General features: G+C 51.9%; 1 protein-coding gene across 1 annotated transcript; it reads left to right on the plus strand.

The window, feature by feature from the left end:
- The first annotated feature begins 574 nt into the window (after positions 1 to 574).
- MCM3 (minichromosome maintenance complex component 3) lies at positions 575 to 14024 on the plus strand. The gene is made up of 17 exons (XM_026093837.2): positions 575 to 938; positions 1606 to 1718; positions 2330 to 2538; positions 2884 to 3014; positions 3708 to 3946; positions 4322 to 4430; positions 5216 to 5369; positions 6071 to 6202; positions 6667 to 6875; positions 7647 to 7821; positions 8479 to 8605; positions 8996 to 9146; positions 9427 to 9567; positions 10201 to 10304; positions 10622 to 10704; positions 11056 to 11131; positions 12144 to 14024. The coding sequence occupies exons 1-17, from the start codon at positions 858 to 860 to the stop codon at positions 12340 to 12342; spliced, it is 2433 nt and encodes an 810-aa protein (XP_025949622.2). The 5' UTR covers positions 575 to 857; the 3' UTR covers positions 12343 to 14024.
- The last annotated feature ends 308 nt before the right edge of the window (positions 14025 to 14332 follow it).

A 14332-nucleotide genomic window follows, 5' to 3' on the forward strand; every position in this document is an offset into this window, starting at 1 on the left:
CTTAGATATTTATTTCTAAGGTGTTCCACAGAATATTTTTAACGAGGTATCAGCGAGCTTTCTGGATACCTGACACTCAAAGTGCAACTACCCCCCCTTTTCTGTGATTTCTGCCTGCGACACCTCCCAAAAACATGCTCAAAGCTCGCCATTTCACTGCAAATTGCGCATTTTTTTTTTTTTTTTAATCTCAAACCCTCACTTCTTGGACTCACGCCAGTAAAGAATTTAAGCGGCCTCCTAAAAGGAAAAAGAAACGCCCACTCCGCATGCTTCGGGGCGAAAACACCCGAAAACAGGTCTCCCCAACAGCCAAAATAAAAATAAGAAGTGAAAAAAAGTAAAAAGCTAAAAACCCCCCAAACCTCCCGCTGTTCTCAGCCCGCCGCTGCCTCCCACCCCCGAGCAGCGCAGCTCCCGCCACCGCGCGGAACACCCCGGCAACCCCGCCACCCCACCGCGCGCTGATTGGCCGGCGCCGTGGCGCATCATTTCCCGCGAATTTCTGCGCCTCTCGCATTGGCTGGCGGCTCGGCGGCGCCGCCCAATGAGAAGCGGCGGTGGGAAGGAAGCTGAACCCCCCCCCGCCGGCTGCAGAACTTCGGTGGCGGGAAAGCGTGGTTTTGGCGCCAAGGGCGGAGCGTGTTCGCGCGCGATCGGCACCGGGCGGCGGCGGCAGATCGCGGCGCTGCGGGGGCCGCTGCGGAACGAGGTCTGCGCCCCGGGCCGTAACCCAGCGCGGTCCGTGCGCTCCCCGCCGCCGCTTTCCTCCTCCTCCTCCTCCTCCTCCTCCTCCCCCTGCCGCGGCGCGGTCGGGGTGTCCGCGGCCTGCCCGGCCTCTCGGTGCGGCGGGGAACATGGCGGCCCCGGCGGGCGCGCTGGAGGACGCGGAGCTGCGAGAGGCGCAGCGCGACTACCTGGATTTCCTGGACGACGAGGTGAGGCCGGGAGTGGGGCTGCGTTGTGGGGGGCACTGCACGGAGTGGGGGTGCATTTCTTTCCTTGCCCCCGGCACCCCTCCGTCCTGCCCTGCAGCCCCCGCTATGGGATGCTGCAGCTCAGGGGCAGGCAGCAGCCGGCCGCGGGGGCTCTCCCAGGCTGAGCTCTCCGCCTTGCCCCAGGCTGAACGTGGGGATCCCACCCGGGGAGATTGGCAAGGTGGGGGGCTGCTTTTCCCTCTAGGTGTGATCTGAAGGCAGAGCCAGCAGTGCATACGGGTGCTGCCCAGGTGTGCAGGCACTGTCAGGGCACGTTTCCCCCAAGCTGCCTGCCTCGGCCCGTTCAGACCGGCTCACGCACGTGCACCTGGGTTTAGATTAAACACAGACTCAAAGCTGACTCAGACAACCTAGATCTGATCAGGATGATTTCTAAATACAAGACTGTAAAAGACAGCAGTGAAGTCCTTGGGAAAAGAAGGTGCTTTGCAGTACGTGGGAAGAATTTAAAGAGTGCCCTAATGTGACACCTTCTTTCGAATAAGTTGCTTTGACATTGGGACCAGCTCCTTTAAAAGGCTTCAAGCAAGAAATGCTTTGCAGAAACTGTCTCCTCTGGGCTGCATTTGTAATATATGATCATTTAAAATGGGTATTTGTTCTGCAGGAAGATCAAGGGATTTACCACAGCAAGGTCCGCGACATGATCAGTGACAACCAGTACCGTCTCCTCGTCAACATCAATGACCTGCGGAGGAAAAATGAGAAGAGAGCCAACCGGTTAGGGGGGTCTCTGATATGCCTGGATGGGTGTTGAGTGGGGTGCATCTCTGGCACCATGCAGATTTAGAAATTTAACTCATTTTCTGTATATCTCATTTGGCAAGGAAGGGCCAGACCTTGTCCTTTGGACCACAAGAATGCTGGTTCCCTTGTAAAGATGGGCCTTGTCTTTTCCTCCGTGACATCCATCCCTTCCAAAGCTTGCAAACCCTTGATTTGGTAAAAGCTGTTGGTTCTAATATTTGCAGCAATTTGGGTTTGTTTGTGTGATATGAAACATCTGCTTTTAGGATGCTAGTACTATTTTGGACCAGGCTTGCAAATTGGTTTAGGAACATGTGAGGTTTTGCAGATATGGTTGGGTTTGGTCTGCTCCTACAGCCTCTGGCTGTTAGTAGGAGTTGAGCTGACTATAAGGGAGCCGATAGGCTCTTCCCCCCGCCCCCCCAGCTTCTTAGTAAGCTTTCAGAGTGCTTGGAGCCCTGGGAAGGCTTTAAATGTTTTCCCAAATCTCTTGATGGAGGAAGGCAGAAGGGGGTTGCTAGCATGCCAGTAGCACCTGATCCTTGCTGCTGAACTGACTGCATCATCACCTCCCCCTGTTTCAGGCTTTTGAGCAATGCCTTTGAGGAGCTGATGGCCTTCCAGCGTGCTCTGAAGGATTTTGTTGCCTCTGTTGATGCCACCTATGCCAAGCAATATGAGGACTTTTACATTGGGCTCGAGGGCAGCTTTGGTTCCAAGCATGTGTCGCCTCGGACGCTGACTGCCTGTTTCCTTAGCTGCATCGTCTGTGTGGAGGGCATCGTGACTAAGTGTGAGTGTGGGTGTATGATGGGGAAAGAATTGGGTACCTGAGGTGTAGCTATGCTGAGGGGCAGCAGGTTGAGGTATTTGCAGTGGAAGGGCTGTAGTTCATCCAAGAGCTGAGGTAAATTCTGGCAATGTGGATGAGGGGGAACATGGGACTTGATACAAGTTCTGAATGTTGGGATGCTCTTTGATAATGAAGAACTTGACACATTCTGGCACAGAACAAACCCTGTCCATCAGCAGATGTCCCAAGAGCAGTTATGAGTGGCAGTCCCTTTGGGAATTGCTGGCTGACGTACAGATGGGACTTTTTTTGCCCCAACTCTTTTCTCTTATCTTCCATATCCAGGTTCTCTGGTTCGTCCAAAGATTGTCCGGAGTGTCCATTATTGCCCAGCTACTAAGAAAACTATTGAGCGTCGGTATACAGACATGACTTCTCTGGATGCTTTCCCGTCCAGCTCAGTCTACCCTACAAAGGTGAGGTGAAGTGGCAGCAAGCCCCTCTAGGTAAAACATGCTGTGAGCTGAGGGTCTCAAATCCCTGTGGATCTCTCTTCCCTCTGCCTACATAGTCCATGGAGTAGAGAAAAGAATGTGTGATGCAACAGACCCAGAGAGCTACTAGGAGCATTTAAAGAAAGTCTTTTTTAGACACATAGTCACCAAGCCAGCATTCGTTTGGGAAGTTCAGATGTCAGTTATAATATTGCTTCTGCTGTGAGATGCTTAGCTGTTTTTCTTAGGAGTTTGCAGCCACTTTCCTTTCTGTGGGTACCTGGGTTAGCATGGGCATGTCCGTGCTCTCCTGGAGGATGCATGCACCCTTGGGAAGGGGCACTGCTCTGTATTTGGGAGTGGAAGAAGGTTGACCTGAGCTATGTCCTCAGTGCACATACCGTCTTCTGCATGGGTGATGTGTTTTTACTGCCTACATTAGCAACAGGCCTTGGAGACACAGAGCGTTCCAGCTCTGTTGGGTGCTAACAGTGTTAGACCAGGGGGCTGTGGAGCTGGTGAACCTCAGGCTCTGGCAGACTTGATTTAACAACACTTTTCAGTGGTCCTGTGCATTTTGGTTGGTGCAGCCTGTCTTCTTGCTGCTCAGCTGACCTATCTTTCCAGTGCTCCTGAAGAATGGTGCTAGTCTTACTATGGTCGTTCCTCCTGTAGGATGAAGAGAATAACCCCTTGGAGACAGAGTTTGGCCTCTCAGTTTACAAGGATCATCAGACCATCACCATCCAGGAGATGCCCGAGAAGGCACCAGCGGGGCAGCTGCCACGCTCTGTGGATGTCATTCTAGATGACGACCTAGTCGACAAAGTGAAGCCTGGGGACCGCATCCAGGTGGTTGGGACATACCGCTGCCTGCCAGGAAAGAAAGGGGGTTATACTTCAGGGACATTCAGGTGAGTGCCCTGGCTCAAAGGGCAACTCCAGGCTGCTCACCCTTTTCAGTAGGGTCACGTCTTTGACAGGTGAGATCGGGCAAGTAGGTAGCCATCACAAAGCTGGGTTTGCTGCTGGCTCCTGAGCATCAGTATTGAGTTGTAAAGTCCAGCTGTGTGCAGAGGTGGTTGGATGCTCTTAAAGATGCTGCATTCACTGAGTGGTCCAATTAGACAAAGACAGAGGTCAATTATAGCTCTTGGAGCTTTTCAGTCCTCCATGAGGACTTTCTAGAGCAAATGGTGACCCTGTGGAAATTTCTGTTGCATTGTTGCTGTGACCTGTAGGCCTCTGAGGGCTCTGCAGACCTGACCATAGCTGTGTTTCTTCTCCAGGACTATCCTCATTGCCTGTTATGTGAAGCAGATGAGCAAGGACGTTCGGCCTCTCTACTCTGCTGCTGATGTGGCCAAGATCAAGAGGTTCAGCAAGAGTCGCTCCAAGGTATTTAAATCTTACTTACAAGTCTGCCTTCTAGGCAGGCTTGTGTCCAAGTATGAGGTTTTGGCTATAGCAATTTTAAAGCTTGGCATGTGGTTAAGAAGATGTCTTGTTCTCGAGTGGGCTTTGAGTAAACTGTTCACTCCTCTTAGCAATGTTGCTGAATCTTCCACTTGCTTTCTTTGCATTTTGCTCACACTTTTATCAAATTCTGGGAGGGTTCTTTTTGTTTGTTTTGGCTTGGTTTTACTGCTTGTGTAATACTAGTAGAGCTTCCTGATTGTTGGCAGCTCTGTGCATAGTTGTCAGAATGGAAATCTGTTTCCCGAATCTGCTAGCTGATTGCCAGAAAAACAGTCTGTGGAAGAAATATCTTCCTCTCTTTCTCTTCAAAACCAAGAATAGAGTGATACCACAGTGTGGATCACTGATGCTGAAAGAAAACATAGCAAAATCACAAGTCTGGGGCTAAGAAGGGAAAAGAAGGGTGCCCCAGCCTGATCCTGTGATCTGGCCTTTGCTTTGTACCTTGGAGAGGAGGATGCTTTGCACTTACTGGGTTTGCTGCTTTCAGTGCTTGCTGGGGTGATGCAGGAAATCAGAGCTATGGGCAGAATGATTGAAAGAAAACTCTGATAAATGTCTTCTAACTTTCACTGGTGTGGTTCTATGATAGGAATGAGCTCTTTTGTTGCATGGGTTGTTCAAATAGAGTTGTAAAGAATTACTCCTTGTTCTTATTTGCTGCTGTCTGTCTTATGGACTGTGCTTTGCCTCTTCTGCCTCAGGATATCTTTGACCAGCTGGCGAAATCCCTGGCTCCCAGTATCCATGGGCATGAGTATATCAAGAAGGCCCTTCTCTGTATGCTGCTTGGAGGGGTGGAGAAAGTCCTAGAGAATGGGAGCCGCATCCGAGGAGACATCAACATCTTGCTAATAGGTCTGGAGATGCTGAGCAGAGGAACCCTAGGTTGGGTCTTGTGGGGGGTGAGATGAAGGGATCAGGAAAATGAAGGCCAGTCTTAGTCTCATAAAATAACTGAGGTTAGACCTCAGGAGACCCGTAGTCCGATGCTGTATGCAGAGCGGAGCCAAGGTAGATCAGGTTGCTCTGGGACTTGTCCAGTTAGTTTTGAACGTCTCTGGGGACAGGATCCTGGAGCCTCTCTGGGCCCCTTTCCCAGTGTTTGACCACACTTAGAGAGGGATTTCCTGTGTTCAGAGTTGTTCCTGGTCCTGTCACCATGTGCTTCTTGGAGGAGTCTGGTTCCATCTTTTCTATTTTCTCCTGTTAGGTATTTGAGGAAGGCAAGGAGATCTTCCATTCATTTTCTTTTCTAAGGGCTAAACAACCTCTCTCCCCCCCCCCCCCTTTTTTTTTCCTTCCTCTCCTCACTGGGGAGCCCCAAACTGGACATGGTATCCAGGTAGTCTGGTGACACAAGTGCCAAATGGAAGGCAAGGATCCCTTCCCTCGCCCTGCCAGCTGCAGGCTTGCTTAGACAGTCCAGGATGCTGTTTGCCTGCCCTGCTGCTAGCGTAAACTGCAAACTTGTTGCCCACCCGGACCTGTAGCTCTTCTTCTGCAGAACTACTTTCTTAGCCAGTCAGCCCCATTTAATGCAGTCTTTTCCATTTCAGGTGACCCTTCAGTTGCCAAATCTCAGCTGCTGCGGTACGTGCTGTGCACTGCACCCCGGGCCATCCCCACCACCGGCAGGGGTTCCTCTGGTGTTGGTCTGACCGCCGCTGTCACCACGGACCAAGAAACTGGTAAGGAGCGGGCTGGCTCCTGCTGGGAGCTGGCAGAGGCTTGCTGGCTGATGTTGAAGTGACACCAGCGTCTCTGCAAGGTTCAGGATTGCTCTTTGTCCTTCTTGCAATGGCACCTGTGTGTGTGCCTTGCTGTGGTCAGGAGCTTTATGGCAATGATAATAGTGTTTAGGGATATTTTCTCTGCCTCTGTCAGGTGATGGTCTTTTCTCTGAGGTTTACCCCTTTGAGGGCTGGCTGACAGCCAACAGGCTGGATCTTGTCCTCTTCCTCCCTGTAGGTCTGTTTCCTCTTCCTCAGTGTCCTGCTCTCAAGGAGGGTAGGAGATGGACAGGCCTGAGCCAAAAGGGCTGCTGCCGTTCAAGGCTTAGCCTAGTCGCAGGGACGGTGCAATGGTGGTGGGTGATGCTAGGGGACAGAAGCGTGGGGCTGTTGGGTGATGGTTCACCCTCTTCCTTCCCCAGGCGAACGGCGCCTGGAAGCAGGGGCCATGGTGTTGGCTGACCGGGGGGTGGTGTGTATTGACGAGTTCGACAAGATGTCCGACATTGACCGTACGGCCATACACGAGGTGATGGAGCAGGGCCGCGTCACCATCGCCAAAGCCGGCATCCACGCACGGCTCAACTCCCGTTGCAGTGTCCTGGCTGCGGCTAATCCGGTCTACGGCCGGGTGAGTGGGGGTGAGGGCTGGGTCCCTTCTGTGGGGAGGGCTGGTGGGAGCTATCTTAGTGGAAAAGGCCTCTATTAAAAACCAAAAGATCCCCCTACAATATAATGACTTGCTTCTTATTGAGCTAATGGGACTGGGATGTCTGGGGCAATGACCTGGTTGTTTGGTTGCTGCTGATTTTCAATTGTCCTAGGAGTGAGTGGGGCTGATGTGGTTTCTTACCCTGTGCTCAAGTTCCTGAATGAGGCTTGTGGGGTTTCTTAACCTGGCTCAGTGCTGCCTGGAGGTCTCAGTGCCCTGCCCCAGAGCTGTGGGACTGGAGAGCAGCCAAAATGGCCCTGCGCAGCCCTGTGTGATGAGCTTTCGGGGGACTGTGTTGGGATGGCAGCTTGTGGCTGGTGGTGCCCTGCTATTTATCCTGAGCTGGATATCCCAGCCTTGGCTGGGGGAAGCACAGCCAGGATGAGGGCAGTGGTACTCAGCCTATGGTGTGTGGCCTTCAGTCTGGCTGTGACAGACTCTGAGAAGAGAGCACAGAAAAACCCCCATGGGTTTTCCTTGCAAATAAGAGCTTTAGCTGTCTTTCCAGGATGGGAAAATAGGCCTTTACTTCTGCAGTAGCCTGGGTTTAGCATGGAGTTTGTAGGCAGTGTCTGGCCACCTCTATATCCATCCTTTAAGGCCTGGCCTGGGAAGGTCCATCCAGCTCTCCTAATAGCCTACACTGTCCCATGACAGTCCCCTATAACTCCTTGTCTCAACTTCTTGCAGTACGACCAGTACAAGACACCCATGGAGAACATTGGCCTGCAGGACTCCTTGCTCTCCCGCTTTGACCTGCTCTTCATTGTCCTGGACCAGATGGACCCTGAGCAGGACAGGGAGATCTCGGACCACGTCCTGCGAATGCACCGCTACCGCAACCCCAATGAGCAGGATGGGGACGGTGAGTCGGCTCTCACCATCTGGGAGCTCTGGGTTGTCCTGCAGCTGGGGTTACTCTCTCCTTCCTGGCAGGGCAATAGGGAGTTCATGAGTTACAAGTTTTCCCTGGCTGTGGTCATTTTGCTATTGCTTGCAGGCAAGAAGAGACTGGGCCCTTGTTCCCTGTGGGATATTGAATATTGCTTTGCCATGACTTTGAGGCAATGAGTTTCCTCTGTCCTCTGTAGCCCGCTGCCCAACTCTGTCCCATTTGGCTGTGGCAGAGGCACTGGGGCTAGCAGAAGGTTGGGCTGCTTGTGTTGAGGCAGAACCCAAACGTCTTTGCTCCCTTTCCCAGGAGCTGAGAGCATAGGGAAAAGCAGTGTTACGTTGGTTTTCATGAGAAAGGGAGCAGCACCACGGTGCTGGATGTCCTCAACGCAGACCCTTCTTCTCTAGGCTGTGAAACTGCCTTGCTGCTTGGTCTTACTCTTCCTCCCTGTCCAGCATCCCTGCCTCATGGCACCTGTAACCAACCGTTTGGGTCCAGTGTATGTGGTTTTGTTGAGTGCTATCAGTACATGGCTTTTGGCCCGCTCACAGAAGACTAGCGGTCTCTGGCTCTGGTGGTACTGCAAGAGACTAAAATCCTGTTTTCCCTAACTCTCCCTTTTCCCAGCAATGCCCCTGGGCAGCGCTGTGGAGATCCTGGCTACAGATGACCCTGACTTCGCACAGGAGGAGGAACAGGAGCTCCAAGTGTATGAGAAACACGATGACCTCCTGCATGGGCCCCACCGGCGGAAGTGAGTCTCCTGTCCATGAGGTGGGAACAGCCCTGGTGGCTGCTCCTTCCTCTAGGTCTGTGGGGTTTTCTGGCATGAGGAGCAAATATAAAAACATGATAATCTGGCATCCAGGTGGTGGCAGAGAGTGGGGGACAGTGATACTGTAGATGGTTCATGTGGAGATGTGTAGGTAGGCTGCAAAGGGAGCTCTGAAACATGTCTACTCCGGGCAGCTGCTCTGAACTTGATCCCTAATGCCAGGCACCACCAAGAGCTTGGGGAATGTCTCCTAGAGCTAAATTTTTCTTGTACTGGGTAGTGCTTGCCTTTTTCTGCGTGTAACGCCGTTTTTGCGGGCTGCCTGTGCTTATTGTTTTGGGGACATGGGTTTCTGTGTGTCTCCCACAGAGAGAAGATTGTCAGCATGGAGTTCATGAAGAAATACATCCATGTAGCAAAGATCATTAAGCCCGTCTTGACCCAAGAGTCAGCAAACTACATAGCCGAGGAATACTCCCGCCTGCGCAGCCAGAACCAGATGAACTCTGACATCGCCAGGGTGAGCTCTGCTGTTGTGCTGCTCATGATGGACAAGCAGCTTCCTCCCTCCCTCTAATGCCAGGAGGAGGGAAACCGAGCCAAATGCTCTCCTCTCCCATTATGAGTATTTCCTGCCCTGGATGAGACACCTTTTGGGGTTGTAAAGGGAGGAAAACCCAGGTGCTGATGTCCAGGCTACATGAGGTCCTGCCAGGCCCCGTGCTGCGTGGGGCCTCTTGGTGATCATGCAGACCCTGCAAGGACACAGTGCCTCACAGCCCTTTGCTCTCCACCCCCAGACCTCCCCAGTCACCGCCCGTACCCTGGAGACGCTGATCCGCCTCTCCACAGCCCACGCAAAGGCCAGGATGAACAAGACGGTCGATCTTCAGGATGCGGAAGCGGCTGTGGAGCTAGTGCAGTTTGCCTACTTCAAAAAGGTTGGAGCCCGGCAAGGGGGAAGGTGTCTCTTAGCAGTGGTGGGGTTCTGCAGGGGTCACAGAAAGGGGCAGGTTTGGGCTCTGAACCTGGTGCAGGCTGAGCACCCAGGGTTGCTAGCAGCAGGGCCATTTCTCAGTGCCAGCATGAGAACGGGGCTGCGGCGAGCTCCTGGCCCCGTGTTGTGGTGTTGGCCCCTGAAAAGGCAGTGGCTGTCTCCTCCTGAGTGCAGAGGTCTGGTGTCTATCTGTCCATGGCTGGGAAGGACACTTCCTGGTGCGTCTTTTTGGTGACCCTGATAATACCTCTAGGAGGCCTTGCCCTGCACCTACCCTCTTGGCAATGGGCCGTTTGGAGTAAGGGGCTTTGTGGGACGTGGCTGAGCCCTTGCCTAACTCACAGGCATGTAGGTGCAGGTGTGTTAGGCTCAGGCTGCTTTGCTGTGCAAGGGGAGTTTGGGCAGAGAGGCCTCTTGGAGAGGACTGAAACTCTTTGGCTTGTCTAGTTGGCAAGGCCGTGTTGGAGGGAGGCAGGTTTGCTGTGGGAGCAGGCAGGATGCTCCGGGATGGCAGAGGGAACGGGGGATCCTACCTGCATCAGAGGCAGGCTGAGTCCTGCCTACCTTCATTGTGCAGGTTCTGGAGAAAGAGAAGAAGCGCAAAAAGCAGGCGGAGGATGACTCGGACACTGAAAAGGAGGAGGAGGATCAGCAGCCTGAGGAGGAGAGCAGGAAGAGAAGGTAGGAGGCTGAGCAAGGAGAAGGGGAGGTATTGCACAAAGGTGACCGGCCTCTTCTGGCCAGCATAACGGCTGCCAGCAGGGGCAGGCTGACTTCCACAAGGCTTGTGGTGACAATGTAGGTAAGCACCTGAACGTATGGCTCAGATCCTCTGCTGTGTGTGGAGGTTTATGTCTGGACTGATGGCAGACGAGCACTGGGTTTACCTGCAAGCTGCAGGTACCCTGCATTGTCCTAACTTGACGTTTCAAGGAGCTCTGTAGCATTTCTGAGGTCTGTGGTTCAGTGCAGAGAAGTGACCTTTTCTCTGTGCCCAGGAGGAAGAAGGCACGCTCAGGGGATGAAGGAGACTCCTATGACCCTTACGACTTCAGTGATGCAGAGGAGGAGATGCCAGAGGGTGAGTGTCTGGGATTTCACTGGCACATGGCTCTTTGAGGGTGCTGCTGCCTCTTGGTCTGATGGCCTTGTGCACTGCAATGAGAAGTGACCCCATGCTGGGGCTGTTCCGGGTCCTTGGCACGGTGCAGTACCTGGAAACCCAGTGCTGCTCCAGCCATGCTCTCCTTTTTCAGCCAGTGGATGGGCTGCCTCCAGGTAGATCCTGCCAGAAACCCCAGGCTGGGCTTCTTCCTCATCTATCTTTAACTGAGTGCAGTAAAGCCTTTGGAACGGCAGTGGGCAAAGGCTTGTGTCAAGCTGCAGATCTGTGTTTTGGCCACAGTGAATGTAACTCTCCTTTCTACTCCAGTCCAGGCACATACTCCCAAGACGCCCGAAGCTTCGACTGCTGGCGAAGCGAAGAAGGCAGAGCTGGCTGACCCAAGGTGAGCTGAGGGGCTGCAGAAGCTGGGGAAGGAGGAGGGGGGATTTGTCTCTGCACGAGCCTGTAGCACAAGTAGAAACATAAATGTGGGGTAGATGATGTTCATGATGGTAATGTAGTAGGATTTTTTTTCCCCTTTGTTGGCTGAAATATAACATGCTTCCTGTCTATGTAAGATGGCCAAATGACCAGGTTGGGTTTGGGAGGTTTTGGAATAAGGAGTCAAGTTGACAAATTACTCCTGAGGCTGCAAGGCAGGGGAACATATGGTATTGCTGATATTACTAAGGGCTCACATGCCCTTGGGGCGAGGAGTCTGCCTGCTGTAGAAAACTGCAGGATGGTGGTGAGCTGTATAGTGGCCCATTTCCAGCTGCATAAACCAAGCAGGTCAGCCTGGATCAGACTGAGGGAATTTCTGTAAAACACCTCTGAGGTGCCAGTAACCTGCAACTCTGATTATTTCGGAAGCTGCCTTTTATGTGAAGTCCCAGCCCCTCCTTACCTGCAGCCACATGACTATAACCCTGATGCTGCTTAGAGCTCAGCTGGTGGGTCCTGTCCTGAACTGTTGTCTGAGATGCTGCTTTGTGTCCTGGAGAGCTGAAACCCTGCGGGACAGAAGGGTGCCACAGCTGATGCTAACAGTCAGTAGAAGGTGGTAGGGGTGCATTTGCGTGACTGTTCAGCTCAGTGCAGTGGTGTGAGCTCCAGTTAGAGATGGCTCCCTGCATGAGGGATGGAGGCAGGGCTGGGTTGATCCTATTCCTGGACCATGCCCAGGCCTGGAGCTGGTATCTGTGGGTCTGAGATGGGCTGTGTGGATGTAGCAGCTCTGCAGGCATAGCCAGAGGTGCCAGGTCTTTAAAGCACACCCATGCTGGGTGGCAGGTGCTCCCTGCTCCAGTTTTGGCTCTCCTGCTGGGTGCTGCTTCTGGAACAGCTCAGGACCGGGAAGGGAAGGACTTGTATTCAGTGTCTGATGTGAATTACTTCCCACCTTGCCTGCCTAGGTTGAAAGCATTCAAGGCTGCCCTCTTGGAGGTCTTCAAAGCTTCCCATGCCCAGTCTGTGGGCCTGAAGAGTGTGATGGAGTCCATCAACCGCGACAACCCTGAGCCCTTCTCGCCAGCTGAAGTGAAGGCGGCGTTAGCCCACATGCAAGATGACAACCAGATCATGGTGTCTGATGACATTATCTTTTTAATCTGAGCCTCTAGGCAGAAGAGCCCAAATTCTCATGGACTTTTCTGTCTGGAGACTCTTTGTATTTGCCTTCAATCCTCTCCTGAGGGAAGACTCTCGTCTGGCTGAGCTGGACTTTGGGGAGCTTGAGTCTGTGCACTTTACAGTCCTTCCTGTGCATTGCTGGCACCAAAAAGTCCAGGAGCTCTGAAAGCTCTCCTAGTGTCACTGCCTCCAAACTGGAGTACTCTAGGAGAGGTTTATTTTTGCAAGTAGCCCAAAAGAAATCTTTTTTGTGCAAATTATTGATCTTAATGTATTGTTTTTAGCTTTGATCTTGGTCTTATGCAAGCTCAAGAGGTCAGCCTGATTTTACTCAAGGCTGTCTGATTTTAATGCAGGGCTCCTGTCTGCATGCTGTTGCCCATGTAAACCTATGTTTTTGTGCTGAACGGAGACTTACCAGGCTGGAAGCAGTCTGTTTGCCTCCCACTTTTTTTTATCAATGCGTAAAACATAGACTTCTTTTTTTTCTCACTGTAACCATGCACAAGCTCACCAGCTGGTGGTAATGGTTTCAGCCTTTGAATAAAAAGGATTCAGGAATCCAGTGTTCAATGGCAGTGGCGATAAGAAGTGATATTGGAGGTCCACTCTTGGTAGTGAAGCTTTTTTTTCCTCCTTCACTTTTTTTTTTTTTTATTTTCCCCAATTACATAGACTATATCTGCTTGTCTTGCAGATAAAGAGGGTCATTCTTAATGCCTGCATTTTCTCAACTGTGCCAATCAGTCTCGTTCAACACTGGTTTCCTAACTGGCTCATAGAGGACGGTTTCTGGCAATGCAGGGGCAAGTACAGTCCAGCATGCTTTGCACCGATGGGTCAGTTTGATTTCTAGATTTTTTTGCAACCCTGCTGGGGATTTCAGCCCTGAGCAGGTGGGAGAGACCTGGGACATGTAGAATAGGTCTCCAGTCCTTTATGGCTGCAGCAGTTGCAAGGGAGGGCTTATTTAGGTGTTTGTGGGGATGTTTTTGTTAAATTCCCTGAACCTCTTCCTGGATTCTTTAGTCTACAATCTCTCCAGCATGAATATAACAGGACCCATCACAAATGGGAAACCTCTTGTAGCAAAGAAAGGTCAAGTTTTTAAGAAGTATTCCGGGTCTGTGAAAGCTGTTAGGACCTGGGCTCTTAAATCGCTTGTGAGTCCTGGCTAAATCACTGCACATTTCCTTGCGTTAACGTGGAAGGTAACCTCAAGCTACCGAGACTATAAAAGCTTTCCCTCACTTCTGCAGGATCTGTTTAACTGTCTTGCTTTTGGGGAGTGCGTAGGTGACCGATTCTTGGAGAAAGACTGTTACTCGAAACTAGCAAACTCCCATGGCCAGGGAAGGCTTTCAAAAAGAGCTGAATGCACAGTGAGTTCTTTCTCAGCTGCTCGCGGTGCCAGAGCTGTTGAAGGGTTGGGATTATTTTTGTTGTTGTTGTTTTTTGGGGGAGTCTTTTCTCCTAGTGAATTTAAAGTTAACTTTTGGAAAAGGCCCTGAGCAGCACAGGCTCTTTACTGTGGTCCTTGCCTGTCTCAGGGTGTCTGTATAGCTCACATCCCCGTTTCCCTTGTGTAAGTATCTGCCCTAGGCTTTTCTGTGTCAGTGATGCCATAAATACTTACTTGAATAATAAAACATGTCTAGATACTATTTCTCCCAGGATTTACTGCTTGCTTGGATTTAGATTGTTCCTGTTTCTGCGCACAAGACTTGGTTGTCTCATGAGGACCTGCACTGCTATAAAAAGCCTGCAGGCAGTTGCCTGCCCCTCTCTGTCCAGGGATGGTTTAGGGCACGTCCTCCCACAGCAGTTCCTTTGCAGAAGGCCCCAGTGAGCCAACAACATGGGAAGAAGCTTTGCAGTGGACCCTGCACCTTCTCTGGCTTTGGGGTGCTGGACCCCATATCCCCTTCTCCAGAAGAGCTTTGTGTTCCCTTTTCAGTGAACGGATCAGACC

Source organism: Dromaius novaehollandiae, chromosome 3, assembly GCF_036370855.1.
Source record: "Dromaius novaehollandiae isolate bDroNov1 chromosome 3, bDroNov1.hap1, whole genome shotgun sequence".
NCBI lineage: Eukaryota > Metazoa > Chordata > Aves > Casuariiformes > Dromaiidae > Dromaius > Dromaius novaehollandiae.

Coding starts and splice junctions, on each gene's coding strand:
- MCM3 (XM_026093837.2), top strand. CDS start 858: ATGGCGGCCCCGGCGGGCGCGCTGGAGGACGCGGAGCTGCGAGAGGCG. Junction 2,539..2,883: donor GGAGGGCATCGTGACTAAGT/GTGAGTGTGGGT, acceptor TTCCATATCCAG/GTTCTCTGGTTCGTCCAAAG. Junction 3,947..4,321: donor TATACTTCAGGGACATTCAG/GTGAGTGCCCTG, acceptor TTTCTTCTCCAG/GACTATCCTCATTGCCTGTT.